Raw genomic sequence first — 26,495 nt, 5'->3', positions numbered from 1 at the left:
CCAGCCAAGGGCCATCAGGGAGTGCTGGAAGCTGGCAGAAGCCAGAAGAGGGGGTCTGGGACTAATTCTCCCTCACGGCCTCCTGCTGACATTTTGAGTTGGGTCTTCTGGCCTCCAGACAATAAAAGAATAAATTTCTGCTGCTTTAAACCACCCAGTTTGTGGTAACTGTTATGGCCGCCCCATGAAACAATGAATGTCATCCGCCCATCTTAGTGTCTGGTGGCTTGGGGAGCACCTGGGTGGCTCAGTCGGTTAAGCATCTGACTCTTGGTTTTGGCTCGAGTCATGATCTCACAGTTTGTGAGTTCGAGCCCCACGTCAGGCTCTGTGCTGGAGCCCGCTTGGGATTCTCACTCCCTTACTCACTGCCCTTTCCCTGCTCGATCTCTCTCTCTCTCTCTCTCTTTCAAATTAAATAAACATTTAAAAAACATGTCTTTTTTTTCCCTTCCATCAGCGTGTCTTCATATGTTCTGGAAGGTATTCTCGGCCAGTGAAATGCATGGCAGGTATCTTCTCTCAGTCCCTGGCTTGTCTTTTCCATTTCTTTATGGATTTTTTTGATGTCCAAAAGCACGAAATTGTGATTGACTCTAATGTACCCAAAACCCTCCATTTATTCCTTTTTTTTTTTTTTCCCCCTTGTCAAGGTCAGGTTTTCATTTGTCAGGAAGTTGACTGGTGAATGATTCTCCTCTGTGATGCTTCCAGCCTGACCTCTCTTATTCTGGGTTTGGGCCTCTGCCAGCCCCTCCCCCTTGCCCCCCGTTAACTCTCCCTCCGTGGGTTAGGAGTGGTGAGGACAGCTGAGCGTGAGTCAGCCCGGCCAAGCTGCCTGGGGCGGAAGTGGTTAGCTCAGCCCCTGGGACCGGCTGTGCGGGTTCCTGGCCGAGGGGTGGGGGGGGGGGGGGTGTGGGTGTGGACAGCCTGAGCTGGGCAGGAAGTGGGTCAGCTGAGGCAGCGGGCTTCGGGACCCCACGTGCTCACTGCCCGGAACGTTTGGCCCGGGGAACCCCGAGCCTGCCCTCCCTTCCCCGCGCTCCAGCGCCCAGGTTGGCACGTGCGCTGGCTCCTGTCATGGTTCTGGGAGCTACGATGGGCATTAATGGGGCACCCACTCGGTGCCAGGCCCTGGCTGAGCACAGACACACAGTCCTGCCACATGAAGGTGGGTGAATGTTAGCACGGGGGAAACCGAAGCCCAGAGCAGGGCACCCTGTGCCTGGCTGGGACACACAGCACCCAGCCAGGTCACCCAACACCTCAAATCCTTTTCCTTGGCTGGCTCGGGACCCCCTCTGCCCCTTGAGCGTCCTCACAGGAGTTTGGAAGAGAAAATGTCTAGGGACTTCCCGTATTTTCTCTGCCTGTTTCTGAATCTTTCCCTTGCTCTCTCTCCATTTCTGCTTTTCAGTCTCTCAGAGTCTCTATCTTGGCCTCCCCACCTTCCCCATCAGGACCACAGTGTGTGTGGGGGGGGGTGGGGGTGGGGGTGGTTGTGGTGGGGCAGCCTGAGCCTGCCCCTCCCCCTTTCCAGGGACCTGGACATGTCAGGGCAGGTCTGAGACACTCCTTGTAGAAACTGCTGAACGCGTAATGGCAAGCTGCCAGTGTAGAAAGGAAGGGGTAGGAAAGTTAAAGAGGGTGTGGGGGAAGGACTTTGGGATATCCGGCTCAGCACTTCACCCTCCCCCCTTACCCCTACCCAGGACTTTCACATACAACGTGTCCCAAGATGACCTTGGGTTTTGAGGGATGCATAGGAGTTCTCCAGGTATAAATGGGGGCAGGAGGGCTTCCAGGCAGAGGGGAGAGCTTGGGATTGGTAGTAACCAGAGAACAGAGGTTCAAATGCCCAGCAGAGGAGTCAGGCTTTCTCCTGGAAGAACAAGAGAGCCACGGAGGGCATGAGAGATGGGGAGGGGCCCCCAGCAGATCCCCAGAATCAGGTGGACGAGAAGGACGAGACTGGTGTCCAATGGTGAGGGAGCATAATGCAAGCCAAGGGCAAAGTACAGGCTAGCAACCCCCCTTGCTCTGGTGGGACATGTGTGATATTCCTTGGACACTCCCGGCTACCCAAGAACAAAGGAAAGGGGTTTATGTGCTTGCCGTGGTGATGTGGGAAACTAAGGCAAACTAAGGAAAAATGAAATTCCCTTACTGCCTACAGCCCATTGACGAGTCCTTGAAACAGGCAGGGCGACCTTCCTCTAGGAGCTCAGCTGCCTCGACGATGACACTTTGCTGGGGGCAAAAGACAATCTTGGCTTAACATTATCCTGACCCCCCCCCCGGATCCTGTGAGTCTGCTTTAACATATAAAAATTCCTTTGGAAACTTCCTTTATCTCAACTCCCCCAAGATATATGCTGGCAATCATACTCCAAGCATAGGGCCCTCTGATATACATCTGAAGGGTCTCATGACTGAGGTTTTACTAATCGGTAACAAATGACGTTTTCCAAACAACACTGAGGCCCGCCAGGCCCCGGAAACCTTGCTTCCAAAATACCTTAGAGATTTGCTCTATCCCTAACCCCCTCCCAACCCGAAGGTCTATAATGAGTTACCCATCACAATCCCAGTACAGCTCTTTCTGCCCACGGGTCCTGTCCCCGTGCTTTAATAAAATCACCTTTTTTGCACCAAAGATGTCTTCAAGAATTCTTTCTTGGCTGTCAGCTCCGAACTCCCCGTCACCCCAAAACCCCATCATCCAAGCCCCTGATCTCCAAGTAAGACTGAGAATGTCCAGGCGAGAGCTGACGGAAACTATTGAATGGGGCCAACAGAGACTTCTCCAAGCCTTACCCTCTAATGAGCCTCCCCTCATAGGCCTTGACCGTTCAGCTCCCTGTATGTCCCCCATCACTGCCGGATCCCCTGCACCGTACTCCCGGCCTGGAAACTGCTGGATCCCTGGCGTGTCCCCAGCCCAGGCACCAATGCACAGTAGGCACTTCATAAGTGACCGATGTAGCCACAGGGAGACAGGGCTCCAGCGGTAAGGAGCCGGTGGTGTGAAGGTCTGGGCTAGAGAAGGAAGCTGGGCTAGAGAAGGAAGCTGGGCTAGAGAAGGAAGCTGGCCTTCCGGGGCTTGTCTTCCGCTCCCTGGAGACTCCGGCGCCTCCTTGCGCCCCCTGCTGGCCTGGAGATAGAACACTGAGCATTCACCCCTTTCCCACCTCCCCCTGTAGTTTACTGCACACCTATTAAACGCCTGGAGCTGTGCTGGGTGCAGAGGACACTTCCTCTGAGGGTGCAAAGTCCCTGTGTCCTCAGGGACTTCAAGGAGGTGCCCCCTCCCCCGGGACCAACATCCCCCAAGACAAGTCCTTTTGGTTTCAAAAATCTATTCTTTGAGGGAGCCTGGGTGGCTCAGTTGGTCGGTTAAGCATCCAACTTCGGCTCAGGTCATGATTTCGCAGTTCGTGGGTTCGAGCCCTGCGTCAGGTTCTGTGCTGACAGCTCAGAGCCTGGAGCCTGCCTCGGATTCTGTGTCTCCCTCTCTCTCTGCCCCTCCCCAGCTGGTGCTCTGTCTCTGTCTCTCAAAAATAAATAAAAAACACATTAGGAAAAAAATTTTTTTTAATCTATTCTTTGAAAGCCCCTGACCCTGGAGTGGCTTCATTCCTTCCGAGGACAGACAGAGGGGAATGACCAAGCCCTGTCTCTGGTTCAAACTACTCAGTGCCAGAGAAGCTGGCCTGGGTTCACTTTCCTGCCTCTCCTCTCCCTGGCCATGACAAGAGGCTTCACCTGTCAGAGCCTCAGTTTCCCCATCTGTGAAAGGTCGTAATGGCACCCCCACCACAGAGTTGTGAGTGGGAATATTGCACACGCCGGGAATCTAAACGATCATGACTCAAACCCCAGCACCACCACACCCCCTTGCTGTGGGACAGTAGGCAAGTTACTTGATCTCTCTGTGCATCAGAACAGAGGCATTGGGTTGTGAGGAGGGAGACCATTCTGTACAGAAACCCCCTCATCAATGATGATCCACTCAGCACACTCACAACAGCCGCCACAAAGTGGGCACCAGGGACAGAAATCCCAGTGAGTCAGAGCCCCCTGTGCCCACTGATACCCTCAGGCTGGGGATGACCCCGGTGGCTGCTAACGTCTCACAAAGACACACAAGAAATCACACATTTCAACTGTTTTATTTGCTTTCTGGGGTGTCAAGATTGGGGTGTCCCAGAGCCCAGCCCCCAGCAAAGTCCGACAGACCCCTCCCCAGCCAGGGGTCCCAGCCAGGAGGGTTTCGGACAAGGCACTCACAGGAACTCTGGGGGTCAGGGAGAAGCCACCCTGAGGGTGCAGGGGCCAGGCCCACCTCGGGGGACAGAAAACGCAGTTACCTTCGGTGGGAAAGGTTTTTCCGAAAGAGAGATACAGGATGAGATAGAAACCTGAGATGTTAACGGAGCCCCAGAAACATGCCAGGTACCCCTAGGGCAGGCAAAAGCCAAGTCTGCTTCCCAAGATCCCGATGTAGCTTCCTTGGCATCTGGGGATGCCACACGCCCGGGAAGCACAGAGCCCAATTCCAAACTGGCTTTCTCTGTGATTTCCTGGAGACAAAGTGTGTCAGTCACAAAAGTCACTCGCTCCAGACCCCACCTCTGCAAATGGCTCCGGTGACCCTGGCCTGGGCCCTGGGGTCCAGAGCCCGGGGTTACTTCTCTCTTTCTCATCTCGTCCCCTTTCTCTGTGCCCCGTGTTCATTAGAGAGGCAGGCACTTCTGTGGGTCTCCAGGCAGCTGAAAGGAAGGCTTGGTGAGGAGAGAGAAGGGGAGAAATGGGTTTGGCAGGAGGAGCAGCTCAGGGCTGGAACAGGTCCCCCAGAGACCTGGGAGCCCGCGACACTCAGCTTGTGACAACCGCCCATGAACCGGAGGACATCCACACGAGATGTGGATGGCAGCAAATGGCCTCCCAGCCCAAAGAGCCATGCTGCCATGGGTGTGAGGGGGTCCGTGGCCTTTAACGTGCCCCCTCACCACAAAAATAGAGATGTTCTCCCTCCCAGCCAGCAGGCCCAGGCCCTTTTGAGGCACTTGTGCCTGGAGAAGGGAAATGCACTCTGGGATATAAAAACAAAAGCCCTTTTCGGCTTCCCGGAGTCAATGGATACAGTGGGGGATCCGTGGCCACGAGGAGCCACCTGGCAACGCGGTGGCCTGCCTCCGCCTGTATGACCACCAACGTCCCCACACCCGCTGCAGGCTCACGCGTGCGCTTTCGAGGGTCTCGGGGTGGAGGCTGGGGCCATGGAGAAGAATGGGGCTTTGTCCCACTCTCCCCAGAGGGGACTTTTGGGTTTAAACACTCCAAGGGGTGGAGAGGTCAAAGGTCAACAGTCTAGACAGTGGCAGCAGAAAAGAGGCTGGTGGGGTGGGCGGATTTCCAGGAGCAGCTCCCCTCCCTGGCCCAGTCGCCCTCGGGGGACACAGGCATGCGGGTGCGCGCGCGCGCACACACACACACACACACACACACACCCCAGCGGGCCTGGCTTCCTGGCAGAAACTTCTAAGGCAACAAAAAGGCATCCTGAATCTACTCTTCCAGCCATCCCCCTGAGCAGGCCCTTTCTGTTCCAGAAGTCACTGTGCCAGCAAAGGGCAAGGCAGCTGAAAACTCTTTGCCTTGCTGAAACTATTGCAATCTGACATTTCCCCCAAAGACCTGGCACCACCTGGGAAGCCATGACCTCCGTCCCCCCCACCTGGCCCTGACCTCTGTCCCCCACCTGGCCCTGTCTCTCCCAGCGGCCAAGGGACCTTTGGCTGTTCCTTGACCAGACCAGGCGGGCCAGGTGGTGCAAACCCAGGCCACCGACTCAAATTCCTGCTTCTTGCCACCTTTCCTTCTCTCCAACCACGCCTTCTTGTTTCTTTTTCAAGCTACACCCTCAAGTACATACCACTGACCTTCTTTTTGGTGAGGAAGGGGGAGCCAAAGGGGCTGAGAGAAGAAGAAAGGTATGAGGTGCAGAGGCTCTGGCACCTTAAAGGACATGCCGTCACCAGACACCCAGATGACTGTTGCTGTCCCCATCCCCCACCTCGGCACCCCGCCATGGGGGCCCAGGGAGAGGCGCCTCCCCACTGACCCTACAAGATTCCCCCAACAGCCTTCCCACCACATCCTTCTGCCCATCTTTCTGCCACTAACACCTGCTGCACCCACCTCTCAGCATCTCCCCTCCACACGCGGCTAAGCCACTTCACAGAGCCATCCCCCTGCCCCATTCTGCGTGCCCCCCCTCCCCCTGAGCCTCCGCAAATGATGAGGGAGGAAGAACGGGGCTTGGTCCTCCCTTCTCACACAAGGACATTTTAGTCCAAGGCCCGATAAATGCGGACAGACACGCCACGGAGGGAACAGGTGAGTCTGCCCCAAACTGGACGATCAAAGAGCTGGCAGCAAGTGGGTGAAATGTCCAATGGCTGTCTGATTAAATAAGAATGAGCGAAATGCTCTGCATCGTGGACAAGGAGAGGATTCCAGCTGGACTGGATGAGAAAATCTAAAACCATTGCCGGAACACAAAAATGACATACGTACACTCAACAATGATCGGACAATAAGTTACACCTCTAACTTTCTGAATCACGTGGTGCTTCACACAGAGAGGCAAAATGAAGACAAAAGAAGGATGGAAATGCGGAGTTTGGGGATGGTGCGTCTGGGTTCCAGTGGGTATCCAGCTAAGCACAGACGTGGCTCATCTCCAGGAATGCCCCACCCCTTCCCTCCCCATCTTGCCTGGATTCATTTCCTCCTCCGACACCTGCAGATCGGACCTTTGGGGAACCGAGCTAACCCATGAGCCTCGAGCTCCCCATATTCAGAAGCGCCGCAATTTCTGCTCACAGAATCCCACGCTGCAGATTTCTCGGGACACTACAAACTCAGACTGGGGACGCGAAAGGGACATTTCTGGTAGAAGGCAGGCGGGCATGGAGAAAGAGTCCCAATCATTTCAACCTGCCAGCCATAGTCCACACCCATGGCCAAGTGCCGGCCCCAAGTCACCCACTTCTCTCCACTCCCCCATCCAGAGGAAACCCAGGACTCCGAACATGCATTTAACTCGGAAACCCATCAACCCGGTTTCCCAGCGACACAGCAGCTCAGCAGAGGCAGGACCTCCCCTGGCCATCGGAACAAGAGGGGAAGAAGGTGAAGGTTGAAGAAAACAAAACAAAACAAAACAAAGCAACACCCTCATCTGTTTTCAAAAGAACTGCATGCTGGGAAACACCGACACGATCCAACACGGCATCAGATTCCAGCACACCTCACACTTAGGGGCATGATAAAACCACACGGTCCCCCAAAGTAGTAGATCCCTTCCCGAATGGGTGTTTTCCTCAGTTGGCTTCCTGACTGCTGTGGTCGTTCTCTCCCTCTGACCGGTAATCAAGGTCCAGCTGGGTGGCGTTACTCTCATCCCCGGCTGGCAAGTTCAAAGCTGCCAGGGAGTGAGATCAAAATTTACTCCTGAGTCCTGGGCGCGGCTCCAAATCCATCTACACAAAAGCCCCCTGGCTGCTTCGCCACCCTCGTGCTCAAACACGCCAGCACACATGGAGTTCGGCAAACTCCGGCCCCCAGGCCCCATTCTGCCCCCACCGCCACGAGGAGAGCAGTAAGCTGGTCCCCAGCACCAAGTCCACAAAAATCCAGGCCAGATGTGGGGTGGGTTTGCAGCTGCTATAAATTTTTACACATTAAAAAAAAAAAAAAAAAAACAGTCATGTGCATGTCAAAATGACAAGGTCTGCTTTCCACCGGCAGCCCCGCTCCAGAGTAAGAGAGACAGAGAGAGAGAGAGAGAGAGAGAGAGAGAGGAGAAAGAAAAAAAAAAAGCCCCTGCCATATCCCAAGGCAGCCCTTTCCAGGGCTGTCCAGGCTGTTGGGACATGAATCAGGGCAAAGACATTTCAAGGAGTTTTTAAGTTTGGGAAAAACCAGTCATGGACGGGGGGAACACCGGAATCCCTTCACCGGAGACTTAGGCAGGTGAACAGGGGGCCCCAGCTGCGGGATCAAAGAGCAGAGATCCACTCGGCCAGGATTCCCCGTGGAGATCGGGACCCACGGGCTTCCCGGCCATTGTGGCGGTGTCCCCTAAAGCAAAAGGCGATAGAGGAAAAATCTTCAGCCACCCCTTGCCAATCGACCAGCCCTTTTGCGGAGAAAAAGGAAGAGGTGTGGAAGTCGGAATATTGATCCAAATCAGATCCCCAGCTGTCAGGCGTATCCTCCTTGGCCGGGCCCCAGAAGGCAGATGTCCCTCCCAGGGTCCCTAGTGGGACGAGGTCTTGGGAGGCCTAAGAGGCTCTCAGTGTTTGTGGCGACAGTTGATTTTGCCTTCTGTCTGCTCCAGGACGTCCAGCATCTCCTCGATGATGGCCCGCAGCGCCCTGCCCAGCTGGTCTGCGTTGTACGGCTTGCCCAGCGGGGGCACATGAACGAAGGCTGAGCGGCCATGACTCTGGTACAGAGAGGTGTAGTAGGTGAAATCGCAGAGGTACCTACGTTGCAGGGCATGGCGGTGGGGGGGTGGCAGAAGGGAGACCAAAACAGGGTCAGAGAGTCAGTACACAGACTAACAGGACAGCCTCCGTCCAGATCTACCGTAAGACCCCCAACCTCGCCAGAAAGCCACAGGATGGAACACCGACTGCTTCACCCTCCCCAGGCTGGCAAAAACGAAAAACCCCGATCACCTCGTGTGCTGGTGTGTATGTGAGGAAGGAGGCAGTATGAGATGCTACCAGTGGCGATGCAAATTGCTCCAGGGGGAAAATTGGGCAGGCTAGTATATCACAAATGCCCAGACTTCGTGACATATTATTTCCGGTTTTTGGAATCTAGCTCCAGAAGCCATTGGCATGAGGGCACAGGAAAGACCAACAAGGCATTTGCTGCATTGTTAAGTAGAAAAGTCGAAAAATGGGAAGTAACCTGCCCCGGTCTGAATATCCAGCCTCAAATTCACTATTGAAGCCCCTAACTCCCGATGTGATAGTCTTAAGAGGTGGGGCCTTTGGGATGTGAAAGCCCCTCGTGAATGGGGTTAGGGCCCTTATAAAAGAGACCCCAGAGAGCTAGCTCCCTCCTCCTGCCGCAGCACGAAGGGGGCTGCAGCCCAGAGGGAGGTCTTCATTAGAACAGGACCGGACCGGTGCCTTCATCTTCAACTTCCCAGCCTCCAAAAGTGTAAGCAATTACTTTCTGTTGTTTATAAGCCGCCCAGTATGTGGTATTTGGTTGTAGCAGCCCAAACAAGCCAGGGCGCGATCTAAACGTCCGCTGACTGAAGAGCGGCTTAATGAATCGGCTCATCCACACAAGGGAATACTATGCAGCCATCTACAAGGCACACGGTGGATCCAGAGGGAAACGGAGAATCCACCAAGACCCGCGCCGCGTGCCCACAAGTGAAACCGACGAAGGGACATCTCAAGAACATACACATCACGTAACCCCAGCCGCATAAAAGCAAAACAAAATAGGACAAAAGCCTAAACTGGAGGACCAAGTGTTCACGTACCCTCACGTACCCTGAACAACATGGCTTTGAACTGCAAGGGTCCCCTTACACAAGGGTTTTTTTTCCAGTAAGCCCAGTGCCGTAAATGCATTTTCTTTTCCTTATGGTTTTCTTTTGTGGTTGTTGTTTGTTTTCACTTTAATTCCGGTTAGTTAACGTACAGTGTGATACTAGTTTTAGGTGTACGATATAGTGATTCAACAGTTGCAGACAACCCCTGGTGCTCGTCGTGACAAGTGCCCTCGCTGCTCCCCATCACCGACCTCACCCACCCCCACCCCTCCCCTCTGGGCACCACTGGGGTGTTCTCTGTAGTTAAGAGTCTGTTTCTCGGTTTGCCTCTCTCTCTCTCTGTTTTTTTCCCCTTTGCTCATTTGTTTCTTAAATTCCACATATGAGTGCAATCACACGGGATTTGTCTTTCTCTGACTGGTTTATCTTGCTGAGCATTATACTCTCTAGCTCCATCCGTGGAGTTGCAAAGGGCAACATTTCATTCTTTTATGGCTGAATAATATCCCAGTGTGTGTGTGTGTGTGTGTGTGTGTGTGTGTGTGTGTGTCATATCTTCTTTCTCCACTCATCAATCAGTGGACACTTGGGTTAGCTCCCATTTCCTTATGATTAAAAAAAAATTTTTTTTTAACATTTACTTATTTTTGAGAGACAGAAAGAGGCATAGCACGACCGGGGGAGGGGGAGAGAGAGAAAGATACAGAATCGGAAGCAGGCTCCAGGCTCTGAGCTGTTTGTTGGCACAGAGCCCGATGCGGGGCTCAAACTCACGAACTGCAAGACCGTGACCTGAGTTGAAGTTGGATGCTCAACCGACTGAGCCACCCAGGCGCCCCTGATTTTTTTTTTTTTTAATGTAAGCTCTATACCCAACGTGGGGGCCTAATCCCACTACCCCGAGATCAAGAGTCACACAGTCTACTGACTGAGCCAGCCTGGAGCCCCTCCTTATGAATTTCTTAATAACATTTTCTTTTCTCTAACTTACTTTATTGTAAGAAAACAGCACACACACACACACACACACACACACACACACACACACACACATAACATACAAAACGTGTGTTAATCAACTGTTTATGTTATCAGTAAGGCTTCTGGTCAACAGTGATCTAACAGTAGTAAAGTTTGGCAGAGGTGAGGGGAGTCAAATGTTATGCAAATTTTGTATGCAGGGGGGTGATCAGCAGCCCTACCCCCATGTTGTTCAAGGGTTACCCGTCTACGGAAAGGTGTCGGTGCATAGGAAGTTTTACAATTTAAGTCTCAGCTTTAACAGAGGGATCGCTAGGGAGAAGGAGAGAGGGCAAGAGAATTTTTCCCAGTGGGAACACATGAGAATATAGTCTGGAATTATCTGTGCCATTTGGAATTAGTTTTAAAAACAGAATGATGGGGGCGTCTGGGTGGCTCAGGCAGTTAAGCGTCTGACTCTTGGTTTTGGCTCGGATCGTGATCTCAAGCAAGGTTCGTGAGTTCGAGCCCCGCATCGGGCTCTGCGCTGACAGCATGGAGCCTGCTCTGGATTCTCTGTGTCCCTCTCCTTCTGCCCCTCCCCTGCTCGCTCTCTATCTCTCTCTCAAAATAAATAAATCGATAAACATTAAAAAAAATAAAAACAGAACGATGGTGAATTCGGTTACTCCATTCAGTCTGCTGAATCTGCCACCTGCTGCCTTTGGGCTGGAGAAGTGTACAGAGTGTTGAGAAATGGAGACACCTGGTGCTGAGAGGGCATTGCACAGAGGGGACATAATTTGGTCCAGGAGATTGCAGAGGCCACCCCCCCCCCCAAGGAGGCAACGTGCTGGAGCTAAAACCTGAAAGACACCTTATCAGAGGGAGGTGAGATCTGCACATGAGGGCAGAGGCCATATCATGTGCAAAGGCCCTGAGGCTAGAGTGAGCGTGCTGTGTTTGAGGAACTGGAGGAGGCTGGCTTGTGTGGCTGGCATGCAGTGGGGGACAGAAGAATGAAGGCAGATGAAAGTGGAGAGGTGGGCAGGGGCCAGACCACACAGAACCTATGGACGGTGGTGGAGACAGCTTGGATTTTATTCTAGGTGCCGTGAGAGCTGCAGGAGGGATTAAGCAAGGAAGGGAACACCATCAGACTTAAGTTTATAAAAGAGCTTGTAAGAGGCTGAAGAGTTTCTTCCCAGATTGTATGTTCACCCAGAACCTCATACGGATATAGGGGTTTTGCAGATATAATTAGCTAATATGAAATCATACTGGCCTCAGTAGGTCCTATATCCCATGACTGATGTCCTCATGAAAAGGTCATGTAAATACACACACAGGGAAGAAGGCCATGTAGAGACGGAGGCAAAGATCGGGGCGATGTGGCCACAAGCCAAGGAACCCCAAGGGTTACCTGCAGACCAAAAACCGGGAGAGAGGCAGGGAACAGATTCCCCTTCAGGGCCTCCAGAAGGAGCAAACGTTGCCAACACCTTGATTTTGGACTTCTAGCCTCCAGAACTGGGAGACAATACATTTTTGTTGTCCTAAGCTACCAAGGTGATGGTTTTTGTTACAACAGCCACAGAAAACACAAACAGAAACCAACCGCTTGGAGGAAGAGGACCCTCAGGGCCGGGGCAGAGGTGGAGGGAGGGACACCAGGGAGGCGGCCGGGGCAGCAGCGTCCAGGTGGCAGATGCTAGCACCCAGAGCAGGGGAGAGGTGGGCAGATCCACACATAATGAGTCCCAGAAGCAGAATCCGTGGCACCTGTTATGTGCACGTACTTAGCTCTGAGCCTCGTGAACGGCGAGTGCTCAGCCCACAGAGGCCAAAGTCAACGCACTTGGCTTGTTCAACGCCAGCCTGGGCCGGTGGAGGAGGGAAACCACTGCTCGCAATCACCCCAAGGTGCCCTACCTGCCGGCATCTTGGGAGATGGTCACTGACACATCCAGGCCCAGCGTGGTGACCCTCTTACACACAGCATCCATGTCGATGATGGAGTCAATGCTTTCGGGCCCGTCCTCCACGCAGCAGTGGGAGCCGGGGCAGAAGCGGCAGTTGTCCAGCCCCTTGTAGCCCTTGTTATGCCCGCACTTCTCCAGTGTGACCGCGGTCGCCATGCCCGACACCCCCACATGCACCACGAGCTGCAGACAGATGGGCAGGGCCATGAGACTGGGGGTCCCCCCCACCCCAGGTGCAGGAGAGGACAGCATCCTCTCGGGGCTCTGCCTGGAGTTACGTCGTTTCTGGCCTCTTGCTGCTGGAATAGACCACACAGTCGGCCCCACACAAAGGTATAGGCCAAGCGAAACACGCAAGGCTGTAAAACATGCAAGGGTGTTCATTGCAACTGTGTTAATACAATCAAATACCAGAAACAACCTCCTTAGCCGTTAGTAGGGGGTTGGCTGGATACGTTACGGAGTTAACATGCCAAAAGCAGTTCTATACAGGATGACCTTCAAGACATATTGCCAAATGCAAAAAACATGGTGTAACTTTCAGGGATCGAAGCGAAAGAGGTAATAACCTGTCAACGATCACGTCAGGGTTTTGCATAAAAATGAGAAAAAAGTATGAAAGCACTAGCATAATAATAGGAGGGCAGTCATGTCAATTACTAAAATCTACCCAGCCGTTGACGTGATATAAGGGAGGATTTTTAATGACCTACATAATAAAATGCTCACAACAAAATATTTATAACAAGCAGGACACCAGATTAAGTACAGTCGAATTTCAACTATTACTTATTATTTGTGTATATGCTTACACCCAGAGAGGGCACTGTAAGAAAATATATAAACATTTATTATTTTTTTATTTTTTAAACTTTTAAAGTGTTTATTCCTGAAAGAGAGAGAGAAAGGGCATGAGCAGGGGAGGGGCAGAGAGAGAGGGAGAGACACAGAATCTGAAGCAGGCTCCAGGCTCTGAGCCGTCAGCACAGAGCCCGACGCGGGGCTCGGACCCATGAACCACGAGATCATGACCTGAGCCCACTTAAAATATAGGCTGATGATGGTGAGCTCGAGCCCTGCTTCAGGTAAAACAGAAGACTTGCTTCGGGTGAGTCTCACTTCTCTGTCTCTCTCCAATCCCCTCCCGTCTCCTTCTCTCTGCCCTCTCAAAAAATAAAATAATAAAATAATAAAATAAAAATAAAATATAGGCTGATGCACAGCTGTCCCATACAGCAGCCAGGGCTAGTGAGCACAAAATGTGGCTCCTACAAATTTGAGATGTTTAATCGGTGCAGAACACACACCAGATTTCGGAGACTGGGCACAAACAAGAATGTAAAATGCCTCATTAATAACTTTTAGTTGGGGCTCCTGGGTGGCTCAGTCCGTTAAGCGTCTGACTTCTGCACAGGTCATGATCTCACAGTTTGTAAGTTTGAGCCCCGCGTCGGGGTCTGTGCTGACAGCTCAGAGCCTGGAGCCTGTTTTAGATTCTGTGTCTCCCTCTCTCTCTGCCTCTTCCCCCCTCATGTTCTGTCTTTCAAAAATGAATAAACAAAAAAATTTAATTAAAAAAATTATAACTTTCTAAAAGTTGATTACAGGTTGAGAGGATAATATTTTAGACACAAGGGGTTACGCTGAAGAAATGATTAAAATTAATTTCACCTATTTCTTTTTATATCTTTTTTAAAATTTTTAAAAATGTTTTTCTTTATTTTTGAGACACAGAGAGACAGAGCATGAGCAGGGGAGGGGCAGAGAGAGAGGGAGACACAGAATCCGAAGCAGGCTCCAGGCTCTGAGCCATCAGCTCAGAGCCCAACGTGGGGCTCGAACTCACGGACCGCAAGATCGTGACCTGAGCCGAAGTCGGACGCTCAACTGACTGAGCCACCCAGGCGCCCCTGTTCTTATATCTTTTAAGTGTGGCTAGTGGAAGATGTAAAGTGTCCAGCAGAAGGGAGTGATGATGTCTAATGGGCCATAATGCTGGAGAATCTAACTCTTTGGAGTCACAAGGTTAGTTGATTCACTACCGGACGCCCCACATCTGGCACTGTCCTATCTGGAGTTCTATAAATTGAATATTGGTGAATGTGAAAACAAAGCAGCAGCTGTTGTATAATGAGCTGCAAGGTGATACCCCCCGCATGCAAAAAAAAAAAAAAAGAAAAGAAAAAAAAAAACCCCGTCCTAATTGCCTGGAAATCGCGACTGTGACCTCATTTGGAAAAAGGGTCTTTATCGATGTAAGTGAGTAAAGGGTCTCTTGACGAGATCTTCCTGGATTATCCGGGTGGGCCGCAAATCCGATGACAAATGTCCGTAAAAGAGACACGTGAAGAAAAGCCAGAGACAGAGAGGAGGAGAAGCCCACGTGACCACAGAGGGAGAAGCTGGAAGAGACCCCAAATGACCCTCCCCTGAGAGAGAGTATAGCTGCTGAGGCCTTGACTTTGGATTTCTGTGCCTCCAGAAACGTGAGACTACATTTCTGTGGTCCGAAGTTTACGGCCAATTCTTACAGCAGCCGCAGGAGCCCAGTCCACGCAGGTTGTTGAAACAGCACATGCGTGAGCACAGTAACATACATGCACACGCGTGTGTGCAGATACGTGTGTGAGTGATAAAATGGCAATAATCATGGTGCCACTTAACTAGGCAGGGGTGATTCTCTATGGTCGGAAAAATTTTTCAAAACATGTTCATGCTTTAGGGTATTTTTATTTGTTTAACTAGAAAAAGGCAGGACTGCACAGAAAAAGCAGAAGAGGGATGCCCGGGTGGCTCAGTCGGTTAAAGCGTCCAACTTCGGCTCAGGTCACGATCTCGCGGTCCGTGAGTTCGAGCCCCGCGTCGGGCTCTGTGCTGATTCTGTGTCTCCCCCTCTCTCTGCCCCTCCCCCCGCTCATGCTCTGTCTCTCTCTCTCTCTCTCTCAAAAATAAATAAACATTTAAAAAATTTTTTAAAGAAAAAGCAGAAGAAAATGTCCATTGACAGAACCTTTGGTCACGTCTCACTAAGCCTCCAGGTCCCCCTCTCACAAGGGACAAAGTCCACTTGAGACTCGACAGGAGGGCTCATTAGGAAGGAAGTTTCCACTGGTCGGCCCTGGAAAATCTGCAAGGCAGGCTAGTGTGGGAAGCTGGGTGGGGCGCCCACGGGCGACCAGTTACCTCACTTATCAGAGACACCACCCAGGTAACTTCCCAGGCAACTTCCACTCCTGACCCCTTGGAGTCACGTGTGTCTGTGGTGGGAGAGTGTGGCTCCTTCTTGTCTGGCCTCCATTACACCACATCACAGCTCCCTCCCATGCTCATGGTCCCCTTGTGGAACCCCCTTTCAAGAGGTTCGGAGAGAGGTGAGACCACCCACTGGCCACCAGAGGAGGCATGTGACCAGGCTTCACGAATCAGAGCGCTCCTCCCTCCAACCCCCAGCCATAGTGATTGGCTCAGGGACTGGCAGGGGACCCCGGTGGCCAGTGAGAATCAGCCATGGACTCTGGGCAATTATCAAAAGGAAAGATGTTTTCTTTCCGCTGAGGGGCTGAGTCGGTAGGGTATCGGCCAGCAGCCACCTCTCTTTGCCAGAGCAAAAGCGAGGCACAAAGCAAAGCCGAAGGGCCAAGAGGGATGGCTGATAACACTGGGCGAGTGCCTGGATCAAGCTATACCTGAAGCTTATAAGCATTTGTGCTTAAGCTGAGTTAAGGTGTGCTTTGACTGTCACCTGTAACTAAATGGGTCGTGAGTGACACAGAACTCCAGAAGGATGGAGCCAGGCTCTGTGGGGTCGCAGATGTTTGCACTCCTCCCTCGCATCCACGGGTAACCCGGGAAAGTATGGCCCTTTGGGGGACAAGGCCATGGGCATCGGCCATGTGATTGAAGCAGGAACAAAGCCACACAAATCATCCACGTGCGGGGTGCCCACCTGCAGGTCCTGATGAGGAAGCACCTGCCTTCGCTCCACTCACCTGTGGGCTGTGCTTCTCCCACAGGGCAGGGATGAGCCTCTGGACCGTCTTGTACTCGACTGGAATCTCATACACATGTAGGTCCACGCTGTCGCCAAGCCCTAGCTTCTCCAGCTCCTGGAAGGGAGACGAGAGGGAGTGTTGTGGCATTGGGTGAGGGCTGCAGGGTTAATGCGTTCCCAGGGGGTAAACTGATCCGTCTTCAGAAAGCAGGTGGGGCTCCAGACTCAGTGTGCAGAGTAGAAGGAAAGGTGCGCGCGCTGGCCCAGCCCCAAAGCTCCTCCCTCGCTCCCCTCCCCGCTCCCTCTTCTCAAACTCTCTCTGCATCTCCATGGGCAGCAGCATAACGCTGCGGCCTTTGAAGCTGGGCGCCTGGGTTTGAACCCTGTGTGATCTTGGGCAACTTACTTAACCTCTCTGAGCCTGTTTCCTCATCCATAAAATGGGGGTAAAAAAGTAGTTTTTTCACAAGGTAGCTGTAAGAATTAAACGAACGCATACACGCTAATAGTTCCAAGAAATGCTCGGCACATCGTATGTGCTCAGATAATGTCGGCTCCCATTACGACTATTGTCTTTGTTATTTGTTATTATACTTTCCGCTTCATTATACCTGATGAGAATTATTTATAGACTTGACGCATGCCACACATAGCAGGATCTCAGTTCACGTCCACAGGTGGACCCAACCCCTTAGGGACCCTCTAACAATCTCCAGCATGAGGTGGCTTAAAAACATCATGAGGGGCGCCCGGGGGGCCTAGTCGGTTAAGCGTCCAACTCTTGATTTCGACTCAGGTCATGATCTCACGTTCGTGGGTTCGAGCCCCGCATCGGGCTCTGGGCTGACAGCGCAGAGCCTGGAGCCTGCTTCCGATTCTGTCTCCCCCTCTCCGCCCCTCCGCTGCTTGTGCTCTCTCTCTTTCTCTCTCAAAGAACAAAGAAACATTAAAAAAAATTTTTTTTTAACTGATACTCTGAATAATGAATAATGACCACTGCAGGATCGTTTCCTATCATTCTCAGATCGCGTGCAGTGGTTGGAAAACGCTACCACTGGTGGATGTGGGGTCCCAGACAAAGCCTTTTTTGCGTGCACTTGGCTTCGCCGAATTAATTCATTGCGGGCGAGTTCTTGCATCCCCTGACATGGCTTCAAGGCTACTTTATCTGGTTGCCTTGACCTTGCTATCCACGCTGTCCCAACTCCACACTCATTTGACCGCAGTTGCTGGAGAGCATCCAACACCTGGAAAGGCAGGTCCCTTCTCACCGACAGAGAATTCCCAACTGCCCCCCCCCCAGAGGGTGCGTCAAGGTCACCTGGAGACAACGACACCAACGGGGTGGGGGGCATGGTGTACTTGTATGGGAAATCTCATTTAAGTTTATTTTATTCATTTTGAGAGAGAGAGAGAGAGAGAGAGAAGACAGCAGAGGGGCAGAGAGAGAGGGAGAGAGGGAGAGGCAGAGAATCCAAAGCAGGCTCCGCACTAATAGCATGGAAACCGACATGGGGCTCAAACTCACAAACCGTGAGATCACGACCTGAGCTGAAATCAAGAGTCGGACGCTTAACTGACTGAGCCACTTGGGTGCCCCAAATCATTGGGTCTTCTTTTTTTTATTTCTTTTTTTTTTTTTTTAATTTTGAGAGAGAGAGAGAGAGAGAGAGAGAGAGAGAGAGAGCGCGCATGCGCGCGCGCAAGTGGGGGAGGGGCAGAGAGGATCTGGGCACCTGATCCCTCACTGCCCAACGCGGGACTCAAACTCCCAAATGGTGAGATCATGACCTGAACCAAAGTTGGACACTCAACTGACTGAGCCACCCAGGCGCCCCCCCATGTGGGGAGAGTCTTAAACTCCAGCACGGGGGACTGAGACCCCATCCCTGTCACCAAGCCCAGTGATCAGAAAGAACCTCCCCACCCCCACCCCCGAAGAAGTCCCAGGGCCAGACAGAGGGCAGATGTGCTCGCTCAACACTGGTGCACAGGTGGAGGGCAGGCCGCTGCTGGAGCAGGTGGTTGCGAGGTGAGGGGGTGACATTTTGGGTGAAATCCATTTCAAAACATTTCACATATCCTTAAGAGAAACTTGGCAGCATATTTCATTTCTTATTATAATTTTTTTCTCTCGGTCATTAGTATTTTTACTCTCACGTTCCCTTTTCATCTAAGCCTCAACTTCCCGGACTGTGCAATGGGATCAGGGAGACATTCTCTAAAGGGTGTGGGGATTTGGAGACGAAGCAGGCACGGAGCTCGCCAGCGAATTGTCACGCCGTCACGCCCCCCCCCCCCCCCACCAGAAGGCTTTACGTCCTGAGCCCTGTTTCCATTCCCACAATTTCATAAACACTCACCCGCCTGCTACGTGCTACACACCCGGGGGGATTGTTTTGAATGGCCACACAAACACGGACAGACGATCCTTCTCTTGAGCATTTTTCATAGTAAAATGAACGCTCCCAACGATTACTATCGGTAGGGCTCTCTCATATTATTCCCAGATCTCACTCGGGGGTTGAAAAGGCTACCCCGGTGGATGTCAGAGAGTCCCATGGGTGGGATTTATGGGATACGCCAGGTTTTGTTTGGCAGTTTGGAGACTCAAACCCCATGGTCTCCCACCCTACGCTGCCCAACGGCTTGCCTCCCAAGGCGAAATCTAAAATCACATCACACCCTTCCCCTGCTTACTCTGCTGTGTTTCCTGCCACACCCAGAATAAAAATCCTAACTCCCGCCATCATCCATGAGGCCCATAAGCCGGACGCTGCCAATTTCCTTGCCCTTCTCTCCCTTCTCCCTTCACCCCCAACCCTCCCCACCCCCCACCCACCACCCCCATTTGGCTAACTTCACTCCAGCCATGTGGCCTCCCACATACCAGACTCACTCCTGCCTCAGGGCCTTTGCACTGGCTGTTCTCACTACATGGAACATTCTTCCCCTTACTTTCCCGTCAGTCAACTCTCTCCTTAGCCTTCATGTCTCAGCCTCCTGACAAGCACTTGACACTTTTACAAGCACCCCTTTGCACACTCCCTCAGCCCCGCAGAATGGTGTCCTTTCTATAGCACAGGGCACGCACAAGGTAGGTGCTTGCGAATACTGGCTGAGCAACTGAGCAGCTCAAGCATAGACCGAAATATAGACCTAAGTGCCTCACTTTCCTCAACTACAAAATAGAGGTTTGGACTAGCTGCTAGCTGGGACCCTCTCTTTTCTTTCCATCCTTTCCTACATTGAAAAGCAGCTCCTGGGGGGGGCGCCTGGGGGGCTCAGTTGGTTAAGCATCCAACCCTCGATTTCGGCTCAGGTCATGACCTCACAGTTCGTGGGATCAGGCCCCGCGTCGGGCTCTGCGCTGACCGTGCAGAGCCTGCTTGGGATTCTCTCTCCCTCTCTCTCTGCCCCTCCCCTGCTTGCGAGCTCTGTCTCTCAAAATAAATAAATAAATACACTTAAAAAAAAAAAAAAAAAAAGTAGCTCCTGGGACACCTGACTGGCTCAGTTGGAAGAGCATGCAACTCTCGATCTTGGGGTCATGAGTTCAAGTCCCATGTTGGGTGCAGAGATTACTTACACAAGTAAAACTTTGAAAATAAGTAACTAAAAGTACCTCCTCAATAGAAGAGGTAGAGACGGCCCGAGCATCCATCACTGGATAAAAGGATGAAGAAACAAAATGTGGTCTAGCCACACAGTGGAATATTATTCAGCCACGAAAAGGAACAGAGCCCTGACCCGTGCTTCAGCGTGGATGACCATGAAAGCACATGCGGACTGAAAGAAGCCAGACACAAAAGGTCACACGGTATATGGTTTCTGTCTATGAAATGTCCAGAACAGCCAAATCCATAGGCACAGAAAGTGAATTAGTGGTAGTCAGGGGCTGGAGAAGGGCGGATGGGGAGTGGCTGCTGATGGGGACAGGATTTCCTTTAGGGGGGTGGGAATGTTCTGGAACCAGAGACGGGTGGGGGGTGTACAACACTGTGAACATAGTAAATGCCCCTGAACTGTTCATTTTAAAATGGTTAATTTTATGTTATGTAAGTTTCATCTACATAAACAAAAAGAGAAAAAAAGTGGCTCTTGAATGCATGGATGCTGGAGGGTAGGAGTCAGGGGCACAGCCTCCAGAGCCAGAGGCTCTGGCCACGTTTGCTCCTTCTTCTTACCACTTACTGGCTGAGAGACCTTCGGTAAGTCATTCACCCTCTCTGTGCCTCAGTTTTCTCATCTGTAAATGGGATTAACAAGAGTACCCATGTCATAGGGAGGAAAAATACAACAACACACACACATAAGGCAGAGTCTAAAAACTGCTCAAAAGATGTTAACTTAAATTGCATTTTAAAACATGTACGGGCTTCCTTTAAAAAAAAAAAAAAAAAAGCGCCATTTCTTCCTGGCTAAAACGGAGCCTCCAGAATCAGATTCCCCGCCGCTCCCCCCAATCTGGAACAAATGGAAACAAATAGACAAAATGTGTAAAATAACACTTTTCAGACATTGAGGCATCAAAGCTGGGGTTCTAGAAAAGGTAAGAAGGCTACAGTTTGCAGAGCAGAGTCCTAGAAAGAAGATAGCTGGGGGGAGGAGGGAGGAGGGGAAAGGGAGAGCCTGATCAATGCAGACATCTTTTGAGAGTTTGAGAACTTAATGGGCATATAGGTGTGCCAAGATCAGGGACTGAGCCTCGAAAGGAGCAGAGGGTGTGAATCAGCCAGAGTGGAAAAACTTCATAAGGAAGTAGAGAAAAATTAGCCCCAGCATAAAGACTATTCTGGTCCTGCCTAAAAAAAAAACAAAACAAAAACAAAAACAAAAACAAAAACAACTTAACAGCAAGGCTGGAAAGGATCAAACTGTTTCCAGCAACTTAACCGTATCCCAGAGCAAAGCTCAAGAATATTTCGAGGAAATAAAAAGGTATCCAGCGGGCCACAAGGTAAAATTCAGGTCTGGCAGGAAAGTGAAACTTACCAGACAAGCAAAAAAAAAAAAAAAAAAAAAAAGCAGGAAACTAGAACCCTTAATGAAGAGAAAAATCAATCAACAGAAATAGTCCAGGAACAACAGAGATGATAGAATTAATTAGTAGATAAGGACATTAAAGAGCAGTTTTTTTTTATTTTAAGGTTTTTTTTTTTTATTGGGGCGCCTGGGTGGCTCAGTCGCTTAGGCGTCCGACTTCGGCTCAGGTCATGATCTCACGGTCTGTGAGTTCGAGCCCCGCGTCGGGCTCTGTGCTGACCGCTCAGAGCCTGGAGCCTGTTTCAGATTCTGTGTCTCCCTCTCTCTGCCCCTCCCCCTCTCAGGCTGTGTCTCTGCCTCAAAAATAAATAAACGTTAAAAAATAAAAATAAAAAATAAGGTTTTTTTTAAATTTATTTATTTTTGAGACACAGACAGAGCATGAGCAGGGAAGGGGCAGACACAGAATCCAAAGCGGACTCCAGGCTCCGAGCTGTCAGCACAGAGCCCGACGCGGGGCTCGAACTCAGGGACCGAGAGATCATGACCTGAGCCGAAGTCGGAGGCTCAACCGGCTGAGCCACCCAGGCGCCCCAAAGAGCAATTTTTTAAAAATCCATACAGATCAAGTTTGAAGACCGAAATCAAAACCTGCTTTTCTGATCTCTGACCCAGCACATCCTAGAGGCAGGGGAAAAATTTGAGAATTTATAAATGAATCTTCCCCTAGTTCCTACGAAGAGACCCACTGAGCTCTTTTTTTCCTCTGAAAAACAAATTCAACAACACCAAAATCACAGACAATAAAACAAAAACAGAGAAATTCGATTTGATAAAAATGGAAAACTTTTGTGTACCAAAGAACACAATCAACAGAGTGAAACGGCAGCCCATGGAATGAGGGGAAACATTTGCAATCACGTATCTGACAAGGAATCAAAATCTTGAAGATATAAAGAATGCCTACAACTCAATAACAAGAAGAACAACAAAATTAACAACCCAGTTTTAAAACAGGCAAAGGCCGGGGGCACCTTCCTCAGTCGGTTGAGCATCGGACTCTTGATTTGGGCTCAGGTCATAAGATCCCAGGGGCGTGGACTCAAGGCCCATGTCGGACTCTGTGCTGAGCGCGGAGACTGCTTAAGATTCTCTCTCTCCCTCTGCCCCTCTCCCCAGCTTGCACACCCTCTCTAAATTTTTTTTTTTTAATTTAAAATAGGCAAAGGATATGTACAGACATTTCTCCAAAGAAGCCATACGAATTGCCAACGAGTACATGAAAAGATGCGCAACATTATCAGTCGTCAGGGAAATGCAGATCAAAATCCCAACAAGGGATCCCCTCACGCCTGTCGGAATGGCTAATATCAAAAAGACAAGAAATAACAAGGGTTGAGGAGGACGTGGAGAAGTTGGAGCCCTTGTGCACTGCCGGTAAGAATGTAAAATGGTGCAGGGTTGCCTGCCTGGCTCAGTCAGTGGAGCACATGACTCTTGACCTCGAGGTTGTGAGTTCAAGCCCCACCTTGAGTGGAGAGATTACTTAAAAATAAAGTCTTTGAAAAACAAAAACAAAAACAAAAAACGAAAGTGAAATGGTGCAGCTGCTGTGGGAAACAGTGTGTGGTTCCTCAAAAAGTTAAACACAGAATTACCATACGATCCAACAACTCCCCTTCTAGGTCTCTATACAAAATATTGAAAGCGGGGTCCTGAATGCACATTTATACACCCATGTTCATAATAGCATTATACACCATAGCCAAAGGAGGAAATAACCGATATGTCCATCAACTAATGAATGGATTAACAAAATTTGGGCTAGCCATACAATATAAAATAATATTCAGCCTTAAAAAGGAAAGAGGGGTGCCTGGGTGGCTCAGTCGGTTAAGCGTCCGACTTCAGCCAGGTCACGATCTCGCGGTCTGTGAGTTCGAGCCCCGCGTCAGGCTCTGGGCTGATGGCTCGGAGCCTGGAGCCTGTTTCCGATTCTGTGTCTCTCTCTCTCTCTGCCCCTCCCCCGTTCATGCTCTGTCTCTCTCTGTCCCAAAAATAAATAAACGTTGAAAAAAAAAATAAATAAAAGGACAAAGAAAGAACAAGGCAGGAAGCCATGGTCTGTATTAACTGCCTTCCCTTTGGCTAGCTCCCCCCCCCACCCCGCCCCCAGGGCGCAGGCACTAAAGGCATCTGCGATCACGTCCACATCAGGCTGGGGGGTGGGGGTGGGGGTGGCGCTGGTAACAGGAGGGAAAATAGCTGCTCTTCGGCTCCTGTCCCTGAGTCAGGAATCTGAGCACTCTGTTCCCCGTGCCCCGGACTCTCCCCCTTGGAGATTCAGCCTTTGGCTCCTTGCCAACCGTACTTCTTCACTTGTTGAAAGCTGGGAACTATCCCGATTCCAATTTGAAACCCTGCAGAACTTTCTGGAATTCCTCTCTCTGCCTTTTCTCCCCATCCCGATGGGGAATCTAAAATCTACAGGTGCCTGGGGCGCCTGGGTGGCTCAGTCGGTTGAGTGTCTGACCTCGGCTCAGGTCACGATCTCACCGCTCTGTGGGTTCGAGCCCCGCATTGGGCTCTGTGCTGACAGCTTGGAGCCTGCTTCGGATTCTGTGTCTCCCTCTCTCTCTGTCCCTAACCCACTTGCATTCTGTCTCTGTCTCTCTCAAAAATAAATAAATGTTAAAAAAAATTTTTTTTTTAATCTACACGTGCCTGGGTGACTCGGTTGGTTAAGTGTCTGACTTCAGCTCAGCTCATGATCTCACGGTCCGTGAGTTTGAGCCCTGCCTCAGGCTCTGTGCTGACAGCTCAGAGCCTGGAGCCCGCTTCGGATTCTGGGTCTCCCTCTGTCTCTGCCCTTCCGCCACCCGTGCGTGCTCGCTCTCTTTCTCTCTCTTAAAAATATATAAACATTAAAAAAAAATTTTTAAATAAAAAGAAATGGGTGCACGTAAGGGTGGGTGTGCGAGCCGATGCATCGTTGCTTCCCCCCCTGCCCACTGACAGCTCACAAGTAACGACACCCCAGCAGTACTGAGCACACCCAGCCCCCAGCTCCTGGTTTTTAAATTATTATTGAGGACAGAAATGAAGGCTTTTTGTTGAACTTGCTGATTCCAAGGCCGGAGCAGGGAAAGTACATGGGCGAACCTGGAGTTCCCACATGACCCATCAGTCCCCCTCCCAGGTCTATGTATACCTAGGAGAAACGAAAACCTACGTCCTCACAAAAACTTGTATGTGAATGTCCATAGCAGCACGATTCACGACAACTAGAAGGTGGAAAAAACCCAAATAGCTATCAACGATTGAATGGCGAGTCAAACACAGTATGCCCACACAATGGAATATTATTCAGCCATAAAAAGGAATGAAGTGCGGACACACTACAATAGGGAAGGACTGTGAAGACGCGACACTGAGGGGCACCTGGGTGGCTCAGTCAGTTGGGCGTTTGGCTCTTGTTTTCAGCTCAGGTCATGATCTCACAGTGTGTGGGTTCAAGCCCCGTGTCAGGCTCCTTGCTGACAGTGTGGAGCCTGCTTGGGATTCTCTCTCTCTCCCTCTCTCTCTGCTCCTCCCCCACTCTCTCTCTTTCAAAGTAAATAAATAAAAATTTTTAAAAATGCTTTAAAAAATACAAAATAAGTTAAACGGGATGCTGAGTGAAACAAGCCAGACATAAAAGGCCACATGATGTATGACTCCACATAAAATGTCCAGAACAGACACATCCATAGAGATGGAGAGTAAATTAGTAGTTATCAGGCACTAGGAAAAAGGAAGAATGGGAGAGTGACGGTTAATGGCATGGGGTTTCTTTCTGGGGTGATGAAAAAGTTCTGGAATTAGATATTGGTGATGCTTGTACCAGGAGGAACTTTATGGCACGTAATTGTATTTCCGTAAGATTATATCTTGGTTTTTTTATTATTTTTTAATTTTTTTTAAGTTTATTTATTTTTGACAGAGACAGAGAGTGAGCATGAGCTGGCGAGGTGCAGAGAGAGAGAGAGAGGGAGACACAGAATCTGAAGCAGGCTCCAAGCTGTCAGCACAGAGCCCGATGCGGGGCTCGAACTCACAAACCGTGAGATCATGACCTGGGCCGAAGTCAGACGCTTAACCGACTGAGCCACACAGGCGCCCAATCTTGATTTTTTTAAAAAAAAAGGACACGAAGCACTTGACATCCAACACTCAGGTAGAAATCAGAAAAGAAAATAGAAAGAGACGTCCGGTGAAATGCAATGAAGGATCCTGGATGGGATCCTGGTACAGAAAAGGACATGAGTGGGAAAACTCATGAAACCGGAATAAAGTCCAGAGTTTACTAATAGTGGTGGACCAGGGTTGGTTTCTTCATTTCGAGAAATGTAGTAGTTATTTAAGATGTTCACACTAGGGGAAATCAAGCGAGGCATGTGCAGGAACCCTTTGTATTATCTGTGCAATCTTTCTGAATTTGTAAGTTAGGTTCTAAAATTATTCTGAAATAACTCATTTGCAAAAATTGACTCTGGAACCAAAAAACCAACCAAACAAAAAACAACAAAAAGCGACGTGCTCGGAGAATGATGGGGACACACAAAAAGGGCACCGGAGCCAGCCTGAAGGGAATGCCACGAGCCAAATCTGAGACAATCTGAACACCAACAATTTGAACATCAAAATAAAGACTGAGAGTGAGCAATGGTCATATCTTGAGGGCAGTAAGTCCACGTGGATACAAATAAGCTCCTAAAAGCAGGAGGCCAAAAAAAGTGTCAAAGGAGGGGCGCCTGGGTGGCTCAGTCAGTTAAGCGTCTGACTTCGGCTCAGGTCATGATCTCGTGGTCTGTGGGTTCGAGCCCTGCGTCAGCTCGGAGCCTGGAGCCTGCTTTGGATTCTGTGTCTCCCTCTCTCTCCGCCCCTCCCCCCCGCCTCTCTCTAAATAAATAAACATTAAAAAAAGTGTCAAAGGAAAGCTGGA

General features: G+C 50.6%; 1 protein-coding gene across 4 annotated transcripts in view; it reads right to left on the bottom strand.

Moving 5' to 3' along the window:
• Positions 1-4,153: 4,153 nt before the first annotated feature.
• PGPEP1 (pyroglutamyl-peptidase I) overlaps positions 4,154-26,495 on the bottom strand; it is a 29,430-nt gene continuing 7,088 nt past the window's right edge. For 2 of the 4 annotated variants that reach the window (XM_030304622.1, XM_030304629.1), the window contains exons 3-5: positions 16,524-16,640; positions 12,485-12,717; positions 4,154-8,558 (exon numbers count right to left, since the gene is read on the bottom strand). In XM_030304622.1, coding sequence (XP_030160482.1) covers positions 8,366-8,558; positions 12,485-12,717; positions 16,524-16,640 — 543 coding nt within the window. In that variant the 3' untranslated portion in view covers positions 4,154-8,365. Of the gene's footprint in view, positions 8,559-12,484; positions 12,718-16,480; positions 16,641-26,495 lie in introns of those variants that run through there. The other 2 variants (XM_030304647.1, XM_030304638.1) reach the window with 2 other exon arrangements.

The sequence above is a fragment of the Lynx canadensis genome, chromosome A2 (assembly GCF_007474595.2).
Source record: "Lynx canadensis isolate LIC74 chromosome A2, mLynCan4.pri.v2, whole genome shotgun sequence".
Lineage (NCBI taxonomy): Eukaryota > Metazoa > Chordata > Mammalia > Carnivora > Felidae > Lynx > Lynx canadensis.
The sequence above is the reverse complement of the archived record's forward strand: the minus strand, read 5'-3'. Positions and strand labels throughout refer to the sequence as shown.